Raw genomic sequence first — 17,014 nt, 5'->3', positions numbered from 1 at the left:
CAAAGAATTCATTCATTTCTCTGCAATGGCCCTGTCTTCCTTGAATGTACTTTTAGCACCTTGATCATCCAGTGGCCCCACTGACTGTTTGGCAGACTTTCTGCTTCTTGATGTACTTTAAAAAAACAACAACCACCGCCTTTGCTGTTAGTTTGTGTCTTTTGCTAAATTGCTCTTCAAATTCTTTTTTGGACTGCCTAATCATACTTTTACACTTGACTTGCCAGAGTTTATGCTCCTTTCTATTTTCCTCAGTAGGATCTGACTTCCAATTTTTACAGGATGCCTTTTTGCCTCTAACTACCTCCATTACTCTGCTGTTTAGCCATAGTGGCATTTGTATAGTTCTTGTATTATTGTTTTTTTTAATTTGGGGAATACATTTAGTTTGAGCCTCTATTATCATATTTTCAAATAGTTTCAAATGCAGTTTGCAGGCATTTCACCCTTTTTACTGTTCCTTTTAATTTTCATAGCTTCCTCATTTTTTTGTAGTTCCTCTTTATGAGGTTATATGCCGCTGTGGTGGGTTTCTTTGGTATTTCTCCTCCACACCCTTACATTTAATTATATTATGATTGTTATTTCTGAGTGGTTCAGCTATATTAACCTCCTGGACCAGATACTGTGCACCACGTAGGACTAATTTAAGAATTACCAAGCCCCTTGTGGGATCCAGGACTAGCTGCTTCAAGTAGCAGTCATTAATGGTGTCTAGAAATTTTACCTCTGCATCCCATCCGGAGGTGACATACCCAGTCAATATGGGGATTTTATGGCGGGGGTTTTTTTGTGTGGGTTTGTAGCCTCTCTTATCTCCCTGAGCATTTCACAGTCACTGTCACCATCCCGGTCAGGTGGTTGATAGGATATTCCTACTGCTATACTTTTATTATTCAAGCATGGAATTTCTATCCATTGAAATATGATTCATTTAAGATTTTTACTGTATTTGACTCTATGCTTTCTTTCACATAAAGTCCCGTTCCCCCACCTATAAAACCTACTCTATCATTCTTATATATTGTGTACCCTGATATTACTGCATTCCATTATCATTCCACCAAGTTACTGAGACGCCTATTATATTAATATCCTCATTTAATACCAGGCAAGTTCACCCATCTTAGTATTTAAACTTCTAGTATTTGTGTACAAGAATTTATCAAATGTATCAATATTTAGTTGTCTGCCTTCATGTGATATAACTGAAGGGGACTCTGTTTGGCAGTTTCTCTTCAGTTCCTACCTGTACTTCATCAAGTTCTATCCTCTCCTCTTTACTAGATCTAAAGTAGCCCCTTTAATAAAATTTCCCCAAAAGAATGTGTCTGTCCAATCTGTCTACTCCTCTGCATCTCTCAGCTTTCCCCCAGCTGGACTGACTATTGTATAACACTAATATTTCTTCTTTCATAAGGACTATCCTGACAATATTGGTACATTTGCAACAGCTTTTAAAGTATTCACAGTTCTATAACTTAGTCAGTATTTTAAAATTTGTCCAGTGATTAACACTTAGACTTAATTCCTCTCCTAATAAAGAGTCTAGAATTCTCATAATTTCTATTTTTAATTCGGATTTTTCAAGTGATATCCCTTTTTCTGTACATGAAGAAAGAACAGAGCAAATATAATACCTATCGTGGTACTTATAGGACTCCCATCATAATATCTGACCACCACCCAAATATTTAAAAATGGATACATCTCTATTTCTTATTTCCCAGCCTGTAGAAGAAATAGCTTGTTTACACAAATATGTTTTGAAGTAATAAAACCAACTTTTAGGTTTGAAGTCCTATCACAAACTTGATACATAGGAAGAATATAGTTCATGAACATTTTTAAGAGGATATCAAGGGGAAAGGGGACATGTTCATGTTATGGCCCTGATAGAAAGGCTCTAGCAATAGTTTCAGGCAGGTAAAAAATATAGTTGAAGGCATTTCTGCAGGCATGTTCTCCTGATGATTCAAACTGTTTTATTTGAAACTAGAAGCTTTTTGATGAACTAGGTTTCGACTCACCATCCACAGAAAAGTAAAGAGAGCTGGAAACACTAGAATCAACACTGATTATGTCAATATCACCCAGATTTTATCTATTGCTTCTGTAACATATGAGTTGCTAAATTATAACATTAGAACATGGCTAACAGAAAACTGTAAGATGATTATTGAATAAAATGCCAGATTTTTTGGAAATACCATTTGTAATTAGTTCTGAGTTGCGGAAGAATTTTTTAACGTACATTTTGCACTAAAGCAACATACAACATTTTTATATCAACATTCTATAATAGCTTTGAAAAATAATTCGTATGTAAATGTATGCAATACAAAGTAGAATATATTTTACCATAGCAACAGCTCCATATCAACACCTACAATAAACATAGAAAAATAAAGTATGCAAAGGCAGCTGATGTTCAGAAGTAGGCTGAAAGTATTTTTTTCTGTTTGTACAAAGCAGAAGTGTAATATTACAAAAAAAATTTGAGGTGAATATTTAGTGGCAAGGATTAAAAGACCCTGCAATTCCTGAGAGAGATTTCAGTTTCTCAGAACAACTTAACACGTCCCTCCCCACCACCAAAATCATAATACATATGTTTCTCAGAAATATCCATATAAAATAAAAATATGAGCTAACATTTTTCTGCATTAGCTGTATGTTAATACAAATCTTTTGTAATAATCCTTATGTTCCTTAGAATAACCACTTAAATTCTCATTTTCCCAACCCTAATCATACTGTCTTTTGAGGTCACCTTTTCAATTTGTTTGTGCCACTAGTCTGAATGATGTTGTTGAAGTGTGCAACTGGCTGTTTGAAATCAGCAAACCACTGACAATCAAGCAATGTAGCAAAACAGATGTGGACATGGATTCAAGAGATATCTTCTGAAATGCAAGCAAGCAGCCATCTGTATAATTAAATTTTATTTATTTAATTTCCTGGACCAGAACAAATTCTAGAATCCTTCTCTTGATTGATATTCAATTCCTCATTATAGTCCCATACTTACAGCTAGGTTGGTGCTGTTTGGAACATACTGATCTTGTTCTCCTAGCAGTTCATCAATCACAGGGTGTCTGCCATTTTTTATTATTATTTTTTTCCCTTTATCTTGCACAACTGGTCTGCACAAAGAAGTAGATGTTAGTACACTGTTCATTACATTTAATTATTTAAGCATATCATGATGAAATTTTAGGGAAGGCATTCTAAACAGCATACAGATATCTTTTCAATAAACCACAAACAGCTGAAAAATGAATTCTAGTGCAGAATCCATGATTCTCACACAGATGGCAGATGTGTGGGTTTGCGGAACTTTTTAAAAGAGGCATGAAACATTATGGGATGCAGATAAAATTATGGGATGGAGAAAAATGCATGATGGGACATGGGAACTGAAACCATGTTCCCAGTCAACCCTGCGCAACTCATGTGTTCCCATGAAGCACTACAAACAATTCCCAAAACTCCTTGCACTAGATGGTGGTGAATTGCACAGTGGGATAGCTACCCATGGCGCACTGCCCTCTGCATTAATGCAAGCGCTTCTAGTGAGGACGTGCATCGCTGACACAAGGAGTATAATGTGGACATGCACAAGCGATTTAATTACTGCGGTGACTGTATGTTAATGTAATTTAGGCCTGGCCTACAGAATTAGGTTGTCATAAGACAATTTACGTTGACCTAACTCTGTAAGCATCTACACTAAAACGTCCCTCCCACTACACCTACTTAACTCAATCTCCACGGGTTTCAGAGTAACAGCCATGTTAGTCTGTATTCGCAAAAAGAAAAGGAGTACTTGTGGCACCTTAGAGACTAACCAATTTATTTGAGCAATCTCCACGAGAGGTATAGCGCTTAAGTCGATGTAGATAGGTCGACACCGTGTCTGTATAGACAGTGCCGTGCTTACATCACCTGCCGCTCAGTGCTAACAGCTGCAGCCCCGCTGCCCTGGGGCTGACAGGCAGGGCAGCGAGGCTCTGGCTGTCAGTGCCCCACAATGCCCAACTTAAGTCAGTGCAAGCGCTCCTGGTAAGGATCCGCACCAACAGAAGGAGCGTAGTCTGGACACGAAGAGACGATTTAATTACTGTGGTGGCTGTAACGCAATCTAACTTAAATTGATTTAATTTTGTAGTGTAGACTTGCCCTCAGGGCGTCACAGCTAAATACAAGGTAGAACAGATTGTTCAGCATAAGGAGTTAACATATTGTAAAATACCACTCAAGGTGAAGTGGGCAGTTAACACCTCTGTAGTCGTAAGACAAAGGACATTCATACACGTCTAACAAAATATTAACAACCCAAAAAACGCTGTAGCAGCATTTCAACTATCAAAAAGAGTTCAGAGAGCAGTGAATGGGCTTTTCTATTATGCTAGATATTTTCTCAGGGATTATTCATAAATGCTGATTCATAGCTTGATAATGTACTTTCAAATTATTGTAAAATTTTTAAACTTAAAAAAGTAAATCTGCCTAACAAATTGTAATTGGTTGTGCTATTATGACACACAATTTTAGAAAAAATTAATTCACTGTCTATACTTTTCTAATCATTCATTGAAATCATTGAAGTTTTTTAAAATTAAATAATTTACAGTGGAATGCAATAAAGTATCCTTATACAACATTTCTTAAAATTCTGCAAATTACAGTCTGTGAAAATTAATATAGAAACACAAGATAGACATTATATCCAAAATATTCGAACTCAGAAATGCTAAAGTGAGCTAATGTGAAGGTCCAAATTCCAAACTTTCTTTCAGTAGCCCTCAAAAATTAATTATTGACATCTTCCCTGTGGGTTAACACATTAGAGAATTGTAGTAATTCCTTCTGAAGCTTAACTGATAGGCCTGCTCCCTGCCAGTTTAATATTTGATGAATTATTTAAAGTCCCCATAGTGAATTAATCAGATTTTAGTTTTTCCTCATCTGAGTATGCAGGAGTAAGATACCAATTCTCTGTAGACAAAGATAAGCAAAGTTCTCAAAGCTCCAAAAGTGATCAACATTAGAGAGAGAGAGAGAGAGAGAGAGAGAGAGAACTGACTTCACTTACACGACACACATTTAAATATACTTCCAAAGGGCTCTGCTTTGTTCTAAAGCAATTTTCTGATAGCTTGCAGGTGAAGCCAGCTCACAGTTTAACCTATAATTTTATTGCAGTTAAATAATATTAAGTAAAATATATTTTAATTGTTTAATATATCCAACTGTTACAATATCTCCCAATAACATTATTTATTCCTTCAGTAAGACTTGGAAAAGTATTCTATTGCAATGATTTCAAGTGTATACCTAATTTAATTAGTATAGTAGTAAACTTTAGTAAATTTACAGAATATGTTTAGAATATTTTGGAAATCAAGACAAATTACGTAACAGAAAATTATTTAGCTAAATACATTTTTGTTTTACTCTTAGTTGTTTCCACTAAGCTTTGTATTTTCTCAAATGCCTTTCCTCTGCAGAAGTAAAGTTTTATGTGGGTATACAAACCACAAGCCATCAACAGAAGGGAAAATTTGTGGGCTGATAAATATTAGGACTAATAGGTTGAAACACAAAGCTCTCATATAGTCTGTGGAAATCATCATCTGCAAATATTAGTTTTTATAGAAATGTTAGTACTAAAAAGAGAAAGATCAAAATTTTTTGTATTCTAAACATAATAAAACGGTCTTATAAGAACAAGTGAACAAAATTCTCTCTCTTCATATTTACTCAGCTTTATACCTAAGTTCCCTCTGAGGCGCGCAGCAATGCAGCAGGCTATAAAGAGCCTTGCAAGCGTGCAGTAACAGGGGCCTGGCAGGGAGGGGAGCAAATTGGGGCGTGCAGGCCAGGGCTGCCGTTGGCCTCCTCCCTGGCCCCGAAGCTCCTGCCAGCGGGGAGAAGGCTGGGGGGAGTCCTCTGGCTCCAGCCGAGGAGCTGCTGCTGGCGGAGAGAGGGCTGGAAGGAATCCTCTGGCCCCAGCCCCAGGGCTGCTGCAGACAGGGAGAGAGCTGGGAGGAATCCCTGGGGCTGCTGCTGGCGGGGAGAGGGCTGGGAGGAATCCTCTGGCCCTAGCCGCAGGGCATCCTGCCCCCCAAAATTTCTCATTCCCAGCCCCACCCCAGAACCCGCACCACCAACTGGAGCCCACACCCCAACCCTCTGCCACAGCCCTGAGCCCCCTCCTGCACCCCAAACCCCTCATCCATGGCCCCACCCCAGAGCCTGCATCCCAGCCCTAAGCCCACTCCCACAATCCAAACCCCTCGGCCCCACCCCCGCCACAAAATATCACCTCCCTATTGGTGTACCAACAAAATTCATTCTGCACATGGATATAAAAAATTTGAGGGAACATTGCTTTACACCAATATTGAGAGTTTTAGCAAAAGTGTTATTTGGTATGTCAGCTGAGGACTACTAAATTGAAAGACTGAAAACTGATCAGCACTGTAGACATTTCAGGATTTACTCCATGGAAGCATAAAGCTTTGGCCCCAATCCTACACATATTTACACAAGCTTAAGTTGACACACTGAACACTTCATTTGAAGACAATGGAACTACGCACGTATGAGTAAATTGTTGTTGACAAAATGCAAGTCTTTCTAAAAACTTGTTTTTGGTCTTTGCATTATGTAATTTACATGGTAAACTCATCAGGGTTGAGACCATGCCTTAGTCTATGTTTGTAAAACAATGCTGAAACTTACAGTACTATCAACATATTTAACAGTACATTTTACTGTGCTAAGTACACCAGATCAAAGCTTATTTTAGTATTCTGCCTTTTAAATCAATAAACAGTTTAAAACTGATTACCTGCAATAGTCTCCTTGTTTAGCAACCTTGGCCAATGAGAAAATGCAGTCAATAGTTGCTAGATGCCCAACCGCCTTCAACACAGAGTGATAATATTCACTAAAACGACTATATATATGTAGAGAAGGGAGAAAATAATGAACAATAATAAATAAATAACTTCATATGAATCCATATTTTGACATGTATTGTCAAAATATAGCCTTTGCTTGGCTCTCACAGGGCTCTTATGGTATTAAAATTAAACTAAAATCAAATCTCCCAGCAGTTTGTCAAACTTATAATGTGGAACTCAATCTTAATCATGATGAACTTTATATTCATAGTGTAACCCTGCATTATTTCTGCACATTAAAAGGAAGGCAAACCGAAATTAATTAACTTGTATATAGAGGGTCTGCAGCTGATCCCTGCTGCCTAAGGGACTCCACAAAAATGTTCCTGTTTATCACAGTGGCTGACTGAACTCAATCACTCACTTCAACTGTAAGTTATTGTAAGGAAAAAATAAAAAAAAAGTGCCCTGACACAGGAGCTCTCCAGGGTCTCTTAGAAAACAAGGCTCTTCACCATGGAAAGTTCATAATTTCATTTCCCTTTCTGAGTACAGTTCCTTCAATACATGTATGAAGTTAACAGAGGCCAAAGACAAAGTTTTCAGTAGACTCACTCCCTTAGCCTTAATACATTTCTTTCCTTTCCTGTTAATTTACAGTTGGAAAATTTAAAGGTATCTACAGTTCTACTTGTAAAATTGGAAACATAAGGGAAACACAAATCATGCTGAGGGAAGAAAAAACAAAAAATGAAAGATTGTCTCCGACAGAGTAACTCATTTTCCCCATCTCTATACTGCTCTAGCAGCAAATGTGGGAAATTCACCGAAGTGGAAGACAATTTGAAGGGGAAGAACCCAAAAAATTAAAAATGGCTCATAAAAGAAAATACCTAAACTCCACAGATGAGAACCAAAGTTAAGAGGCTTATGGCAGAAAGGATGTGAATCCAATCACTGTCCAAAGAGGTTTAAGCTAAAAAGTTGGAAAAATCACTTTTAAACTAGGGTTGTTAATCACAGTTAACTCACACGATTTACTCAAAAAAATTAATCGCGATTAAAAAGTTAATCACGATTAATCGCAGTTTTAACTGCACTGTTAAACAATAGAATACCAATTGAAATTTATTAAATATTTCGGATTTTTTTTATATTTTCATATACAGTGTATTCTGTTATAATTGAAATTGAAGTTTTTTATTCAAATATTTGCACTGTAAAAATGATAAAATAGTATTTTTCAATTCACCTCATATAAGTACTGTAGTGCAATCTCTTTGCCGTGAAAACGCAACTTACAAATGTAATTTGTTACATAACTGCACTCAAACAAAACAATGTAAAACTTCAGAGCCTGCAAGTCCACTCAGTCCTACTTCTTGTTCAGCCAATCACTAAGACAAACAAGTTTGTTCATGTTTACAGAAGATAATGCTGCCCTCTTCTTATTTACGTCACCAGAAAGTGAGAACAGGCATTTGCAAGGCACTTTTGTAGCCAGCATTGCAAGGTATTTACTTGCCAGATATGCTAAACATTTGTGTGCCCCTTCATGCTTTGGCCACCATTCCAGAAGACATGCTTCCATGCTGATGATGCTTGTTAAAAAAAAAAAAAATGCATTAATTAAATGTGTGACTGAACTCCTTGGGGGGAGAATTATATGTCTCCTGCTCTGTTTTACCCACAGTCTGCCACATTTCATGTTATAGCAGTCTTGGATGATGACCCAGCACATGTTGTACATTTTAAGAACACTTTCACTGCTGATTTGACAAAACACAAAGGTACCAATGTGAGATTTAGAAAGATAGCTACAACACTTGACCCAAGGTTTAAGAATCTGAAGTGCCTTCCAATATCTGAGAGGGACAAGGTGTGGAGCATGCTTTCAGAAGTCTTAAAAGAGCAACACTCTGATGCGGAAACTACAGAACCCAAATCACCAAAAAAGAAAATCAATCTTCTGCTGGTGACATCTGACTCAGATAATTAAAATGAACATGCGTCAGTCTGCACTGCTGTGGACTGATATCGAGCAGAACTCGTTATCAGCATGGAAGCATGTCCCCTGGAATGATGGTTGAAGCTTATGAATCTTTAGTACATCTGGCACATAAATATCTGGTGACACTGGCTACAACAATACAATAAGAAGGCCTGTTCTCACTTTCAGGTGATATTGTAAATAAGAAGTGGGCAGTATTATATCCTGCAAATGGAAACAAACTTGTTTCTCTTAGCGATTGGTTGAACAAGAAGTAGGACTGAGTGGACTTGCAGGCTCTAAAATTGTACATTGTTTTATTTTTGAATGCAGTTTTGTTTGTACATAATTCTACATTTGTAAGTTCAACTTTCATAATAAAGAGATTGCACTACAGTATTTGTATTAGGTGAACTGAAAAATACTATTTCTTGTTTTTTTACAGTGCAAATACTTGTAATCAAAAATAAATACACTTTGTATTCTATGTTGTAATTGAAATCAAAACATTTGAAAATGTAGAAAACATCCAAAAATATTTAAGTGGTATTTGTAGCGAGGTGATGACTCACCGGTGCGACGCCTCCTGCTGGTTGTCTTGGGAATTAGCTCTTCCAGCCCAGAGCACTCTCTGCAGGCCAGTGTCTTGCCTGCCACTGGCCCCCCATGTCCCTCCCGGACCCCAGTGCCCCTCTACATCAGGGTTCTGCCCCCCGCAGTAGCTGACAATCTGGGTCTCCCCACCCAGGGAACCCCCAACCCTCTATCCCCAAGTTGCCTCAGTGGCTACTGCCAGTCACCATCTAGCCCCGCTCACTGGGGCAGACTGAAGTCTGTAAACCACTCATCAGCCTCTGCCTATTCCCAGCCTACACCTCTGTAGCCCCAGTACCTTTCCTGGCCTTTAGCAAGGCCTGCAGCCTGGGGGGTTTCCAGGCTGGAGCTCCCCAGCTCCTCTGGCCTTTCCGCAGCCCTGCTCCACTCCAGGGTACCCTTTTCTCCCAGGCAGCCAGGTCCTTCTCACTAGAGAGACAGTCTGCCTGAGCTCCTGGCTCACAGCCCTTTTATAGGGCCAGCTGTGGCCTGATTGGGGTGTGGCCCCATCTGTGGCTGTTTCCCCAATCAGATTAGGTTTTTTCTAGGCCCCAGCCCTCTCCAAGGGCTGGCTTTTAACCACTTCTGAGCCAAAGTGGGGTGACCACCCCGCTATAGTATTCTATTATTGTTTAACAATGCAATTAATCACGCAATTATTTTTTTTTAATTGCTTGACAGCCCTATTTTAAACTGCTATGAAATTCAAAGCCCACTTTTGAGAAAACAAACAATAATTTGGGTAAACTCTACCTAGATATAAAACTTCTATCATATGCAAGTAGTGAGGGGCAATATTACTGAAATAATGTTTCTAATGAAAGCACAGTTACAGATAATAAAATGGTTAAAATCCAAGATGTATGCCTGCACAGAATCTGAACAATTATTTGAGACACTGACTGTGGATATTCTGAACATCCTCAACACAGAAACGTACCAGTATTATTACATGTTACAGCAAATTATGCCTTAATTCTTCAATAATGAGACACTTAATGAAGAACTCAGGCAGTATCTGAATATAATGTTTTAAAAGGACATTCAGCTTAAAAATCGTACATTACAAACAAATGTCTTTACCTATGTCACATTTATGACTATTAAAGTGAAAAAATATTAAAAATTCAATTTGCTTGTTACAATGAATGACCTTTGGTTTTTTTTTTCAGTTACTTTGAACTTGAACAATAAAATCACTCAAGTCAGTTTCACTTTCTTTTGTAATCAGTTGCACCTTTCAAGTCCTTAGTGCTGCAATATTTAGGTTTCAACATAGCTCCCCAGTATTTGATTTGTTTAAAAACTGATTTCACTGGAATTTAAAATACTGAGGAAACATTCCTGTTAGTCTTAGGTTTTATAAAAATTTTATTTTAAGAGCTTTAAATTTAGGACCATATTTTAGTTTAGTTTCTCATAAGGCAGTCTACAAGAAATCTAATCAGCAATTTTTTCTTTTCATTTTGAGAAACATTTTCTTTTCTTGCTTTCATAGCTAGCAAAAAAAAAACAAACCAACAACAACAAAAAACCCAAACAAACCAAAAACAAAAAACCCATCAGATTCTACTTTTCATTGTAAACTCACTCTAAAAAATTTAGCCATTCAGCGTTGCAGTCAAGGACTAGCTGCTCCCGCAGCTGATTCAGATGTCTGTAATTTTCTACAATAAAAGGAGAGTGGAAACGGCTAACAGCTTTTGTGCTAGAAGAGAGAAAAAAAGCCAAATAGGAAATCAAGGTTACTAAGCAATCAGTTATGCCATCAACGTGGAAAATTAGACTAGTTTTCTTGTTCTCTGTGAGCCTTGAAAATAAATAGATGTAAAAAAATGCATGTTCTATTATTGTACTGCTGAACTCTGTTGATTCCAATAATCTTTATCGTAAATAAAGTACTTGGTTACTATGGTGCAGTCAGTGCAGAAAGCTTTTGAAATACATTTCAGAACGTAATATAAATGGCCAAAGAGCATGGCATACAATATTCTGCTTAGCAACAGAGGTTTATCATCTTTAAAAAAGCACAAATGGGTGACTTTTTGTGACTAATAGTGATTGAACTTATAACAAACATCAAATTTCACAATGATGACCTCACTGAGGAAGACTTATTGGTAGCCTAAGGCAAAGTTAGTAAACACAGGCTGTGTCTTGCACGAATGCTAGTTTGATTTGGGACACTTAAAAAAAAAAATCTCTTTTTTGACATTAGCACACATTATCTCACAAATTACAGTTACAATAATTTATTGTTTAAAACATTAGTTATGGACTACTGTATATACTTTTCTTATTGTTGCTCTTCCGTAAACCAATAGCCTAACAGCACATAACTGGAGCATGCTTTATTATGCCTATTACTGGGTTAGATAATATTAAAGAATATTATCCCTCTCGATTACCTTGACCATTGAAGTGTTAAGTGACCTTGCTAGTCATCTGTGCAATTGTGATCACATATTACATTTTTCATTTTTAAGGTGCTCAACACACTATTTAAATAATAAATCAGAAGTCAGAGAAGAAAAAAGCCAATTAGATCATCCAGCCCATCATCATCTCATCTACCAGAACCCCTCCTCCCCTCGCCCCCAAATAGCTAAAGCAATTCTTATGTATCAACCAACAAAGCAAGCAAGGTTTGTATACATGAGTGTAAAATGACATTTTAATGACAATGACTTCATTCAGATACACAAATGTCATATCTTTAGATGGCTACGGTTATAGCTCTGAATAAATAAATATAAAACCCACCATGATTATGTGAATAGGGTACTGTATATAGACACACACATGCATAGCATATATATTATGTAATACAAACAGATTAAGAAAAATAATTTGCACACAAATTTCTATTGAGGGTTTTTTTTGTTTGTTTATTTCCAAAGTCAAGTATAATGTTGTTAAGGATCTATCCTGCTAAACATTTCTTCCGGGAACTCAACTTACCAGTATTTTACAGACTTTACTATAATGTATAAATTAAAGGGTTTTTTTTGTTTAATTGCTTTTTAAAACTGTTTAAAGGTTGGGCAAAAAGAAAATTATATACTACCTACATTTTAATAATAAAAGAAGAATTATACTATAGTTCTGTCTATGTGCTGGAATAAAACAAAAATTAAAGACATTTTTACATACCTACCAACTTTAACCCAATCAGAGGGTACAGAAGATAAGAGTGAATTCTTGACTTCTATCAGAAACTAAAATAAATAAAAAATGTTTATACATTAAAGATGTGATTATTAGACTATTCAACCAAGTTCTTCATACACAAAAATGTCTGTGTGCAAGTAATAGCATTTGACTCCTGGTAGCGTTCACAGTTATGTTGAACTATGTCCACATGCTTAAGACAACACAGCCCAGCCCCGAATATATTCAAACTGGGGAGATTTTGAAGAAGACATCCTGTATGACTGATCTTTTTTCATTCTCCCCTCACTCCACTCTCAAAACAAATCCCTTTTCTCTAAATACCTGATGGCCATTAACTAGCCAGAGGCTAAATTCCTGCATAATCCATGCACAATTATTTCTCACTATACAGTGGATTTATGCAAGCCCTTTACTCTGACTGGCTACTGCAAATGCCCCTATTCTGATGGGATACTGTGTTTAGAAACCCTCAGTGATAGGTCTACAACTAACAGGGATTCATAAACTCCTCACCATCTTCCCACTCACACTAACCTGAAATATCAAATACAATCCAATTTAAAGAGATTACTTTCTAAGTAGGAGTCTTCGACCAGGGTAAATGAGAAGTTGGGGAAGGAATGCATTCAGAAGACAGGGTTTAGTGTCGGCAATGGGGTAAGGAAAGGGTCAGAAACTGAGGCAGCTATATTTGCTGTGGTCATGGTGACTGAGAATTGAAGGCAGTGGTCAATGAGTGTGCAGAAATTCATAGGACCCAAGTACAGCATAGGGGTAAAAGGAAGAGGAGAACATTTCAGTATAATAACTTGAAGCTGTGTCCCCTTAACCCAATGACAACTAGAGCTGGTTGGAAATTTTTCAAAGGAATGTTTTCCCATTGGAAAATGCCAATTCATTGAAACCAAAATGTTGCCGATTTTTTCATGACAAAAATAGACAATACGTGAAGTGACCTTCTCCCGCACTTGGGTTTCCTCCCTTCTCCCCTCGCTACATTCTCCTCCTCCTCTCCAGTCACAGATGCAGAAGATTCTCGTCTGTTCTTCTCCTCTAGCCTCTCCACTTGCACCAAGGACCCCAACCCATCCCATTCTCATCTCCTCCCATACTCTTCTCTTTAATCTTTGGCTCTTTCCCCTAACAATACAGACATGCTTTAGTCTCTCCCATCTTAAAAAAAATCCTTTCCTTAACTCCACTTGCCTCGCCAACCACCACCCCAACTCTCCCTTCTTTTCACTCCTAAGCTCACCAAGAACACAAAGTGTACAGTGCTCATTTTATATTATTTTTATTACAAATATTTGCTCTGCAAAAAAGATGAACAAAGATAGTGCAACCTACAAGTCGAAGCATGAAGGGGCATATGAATGTTTAGCATATCTGGCACTTAAATACCTTGCAACACCAGCTACAACAGTGCCATTTGAAGGCCTGTTGTCACTTTCAGGTGACTGTACATAAGAAGTAGGCAGCATTATCTCTCATCAAACCTGTTTGTCTCAGCAACTGGTTGAACAAGGAGTAGAACTGAGTGGACTTGTAGGCTCTAAAGTTTTACATTGTTTGTCTTTGGGTGCAGTTATGTAAAAAAAATTCTGCATTTGTAAGTTGAACTTTCATGATACAGAGATTGCATTGCAGCTCTTGTATGAGGTAAATTGAAAACTACTATTTATTTTATCTTTTTTACACTGCAAATATTTGTAGTAAAAATAATAATAAAGTGAGCATTGTGCACTTTGTATTCTGTGTTATAATTGAAATTAATATATTTGAAAATGTAGAAAAACCTCCAAAAATATTAATAAATTTAGATTGGTATTTTATTATCAGTGCAATTAAAATGGTGATTCATTGCAATTAATTTTTAATCGAATTAATTTGTTTTGAGTCAGTCGTTCTAGTTAACTGCGATTGACAGCACTACAAACAACATATGTTATACAGGTTTCAGAGTAGCAGCCGTGTTAGTTTGTATTCGCAAAAAGAAAAGGAGTACTAGTGGCACCTTAGAGACTAACCAATTTATTTGAGCATAAGCTTTCATGCTCACGAAAGCTTATGCTCAAATAAATTGGTTAGTCTCTAAGGTGCCACTAGTACTCCTTTTCTTTATATGTTATACAATTAATTAGATACCAGAACATACTACTTTGGTATTTTTAGTCACCAGTTAACTAAATGAAATACTACCAGATTGTTGGGGCTTTCTTGTAAAGAGCCAGAGACTTTTACACTTCATAGTGATATATTATTTATGCTATGCCAGAGATGTATCCATGATATTTTCTAAGTAAGAACACGAGGTCACTAATTCCAAAACTTTACAACTGAAACTAGATTATCACACCCAGAAAAAATAAGTAATGAGTCAAGGGAGATATATGGGAAAGAGTAGGGTTAGAACAGTGAAGATTATGTGAATATTTGTTGCATATTGCGTGACCCATGTTAGTTATTTTTTAACAAGTCAGTAAGTGAGATAGATTTGAGAAAGAAGGAAGGCATTCTTAGATGAAAGGAGTCAACTGTAAAAAGAATTTTCAGCAGAGATTAGATTAAATACACAATCTGACCACCTTTAGGACATGCTGCAAGACTCCCCTGTTTGATAAAGCTTTTCCACTATAACCACTATGATTTATTTCAGGTTTCAGAGTAGCAGCCGTGTTAGTCTGTATCCGCAAAAAGAAAAGGAGTACCTGTGGCACCTTAGAGACTAACACATTTATGTGAGCATAAGCTTTCATGAGCTGCAGCTCACTAAGGTGCCACAAGTACTCCTTCACTATGATTTAGATAGCCAACCTTCCCCACCTCACAAACACAACCCAGCAATCACCCCAAGCATAGCCTACTGTAACCAGGGAAAGAAGAAGAACAAGAACAGAATACTCCATGAAGTCTACTAGGGATAAGAGGGCCAAAGGCATATTGGGCTGTATTATTAAGAGCATTGCCAGTAGATCAAGGGAAGTAGTTACTCCCCTCTATTCTGCACTGGTGAGGCCACACCTGGAGTATTGCATCCAGTTTTGGTCCCCCCACTACAGAAGGGATGTGGACAAATTGGAGAGAGTCCAGTGGAGGGCAACGAAAATGATTAGGGGGCTGGGGCACATGACTTATGAGGAGAGGCTGAGGGAACTGGGATTATTTAGTCTGCGGAAGAGAATAGCGAGGGGGGATTTGATAGCAACCTTCAACTACCTGAAGGGGGGTTCCAAAGAGGGTGGAGCTCGGCTGTTCTCAGGGGTGGCAGATGACAGAACAAGCAGCAATGGTCTCAAGTTGCAGTGGGGGAGGTCTAGGTTGGATATTACAAAACACTATTTCGCTAGGAAGGTGGTGAAGAACTGGAATGGGTTATCTAGGGAGGTGGTGGAATCTCCATCCTTAGAGGTTTTTAAGGCCTGGTTGACAAAGCCCTCGCTGGGATGATTTAGTTGGGGTTGGTCCTGCTTTGAGCAGGGGATTGGACTAGACCTCCTGAGGTCTCTTCCAACCCTAATATTCTATGATTCTATGACACGATACAGCTCTGTTTACCTGGGAAGCATTTAGATGCTATGGTTGGCACTATAAAATCCCTAAAATAGATTAATTAGATAATGAGATAGCTACAGGTAGGAGCAACACTGTGTAGGGGCTTGAAAGTGAAGAGAGTAAACTGTTTCTAACAATTGGGTTACTGGTATGCTAGTTTTACAGCTTTTTTAAACAGCTTGCCTCCTGATTAACTTTAATATATTGATAGGATGGAGCACTGCAATCATCCCATACTCTGTCCATATTTATTATTGAATGAACTCAAACAGCCTACAATCACCAAGTTAGTCAGTTTGTGTTCCTAACATCTGTAGCAAGAAGTGAATGCAGAGATTTCAAGATCTCAAGAAAATACTGAATGCTAATGCTTTTTCATCCTTTAATTCTTAGCTCTATCAGATAAGCACTTACGGTACTTTATTGAATGGTAGCTGAAGCACTGCTTATGCCATATAGGAAGCAAACAGTTGCCAGATGCAGGAAATACTTCCTAATCCTTGTGTGAAACAAACAGTGCTGCTATCACTAACTGGACAGCCCTCTGTTCTGTTTATTGCCTAAAATGAATTGCATTAGAGGTCTGGAAACAAAAGATTAGATATATATGGGTGTAACTTCATGTGTTGTGGGAAACTGCATCTGCCAAATGGAGCTTTATCTGAATTCCAAGAGGAAGTTACTATAAAATTTATGTCAATAGGAGTTGTGGACACCTACTGCCTCTGAAAATCATGTCCCATGCTTAGATTCTTAAGTATGGCTGTAGAAGCCACTCTTTAAGCACCTG

At 37.6% G+C, this 17,014-nt stretch overlaps 1 protein-coding gene across 1 annotated transcript in view; it reads right to left on the bottom strand.

The window, feature by feature from the left end:
• MSH3 (mutS homolog 3) overlaps positions 1 to 17,014 on the bottom strand; it is a 183,605-nt gene that overhangs the window by 63,663 nt on the left and 102,928 nt on the right. Inside the window, exons 16-19 of the mRNA XM_074952796.1 lie at positions 12,652 to 12,716; positions 11,090 to 11,206; positions 6,860 to 6,967; positions 3,032 to 3,146 (exon numbers count right to left, since the gene is read on the bottom strand). Coding sequence (XP_074808897.1) covers positions 3,032 to 3,146; positions 6,860 to 6,967; positions 11,090 to 11,206; positions 12,652 to 12,716 — 405 coding nt within the window. The remainder of the gene's footprint in view (positions 1 to 3,031; positions 3,147 to 6,859; positions 6,968 to 11,089; positions 11,207 to 12,651; positions 12,717 to 17,014) is intronic.

Source organism: Natator depressus, chromosome 5, assembly GCF_965152275.1.
Source record: "Natator depressus isolate rNatDep1 chromosome 5, rNatDep2.hap1, whole genome shotgun sequence".
NCBI classification, from domain to species: Eukaryota; Metazoa; Chordata; order Testudines; family Cheloniidae; genus Natator; species Natator depressus.
Note: the sequence above shows the minus strand (reverse complement) of the source record. Positions and strands in the feature narration are given on the sequence as shown.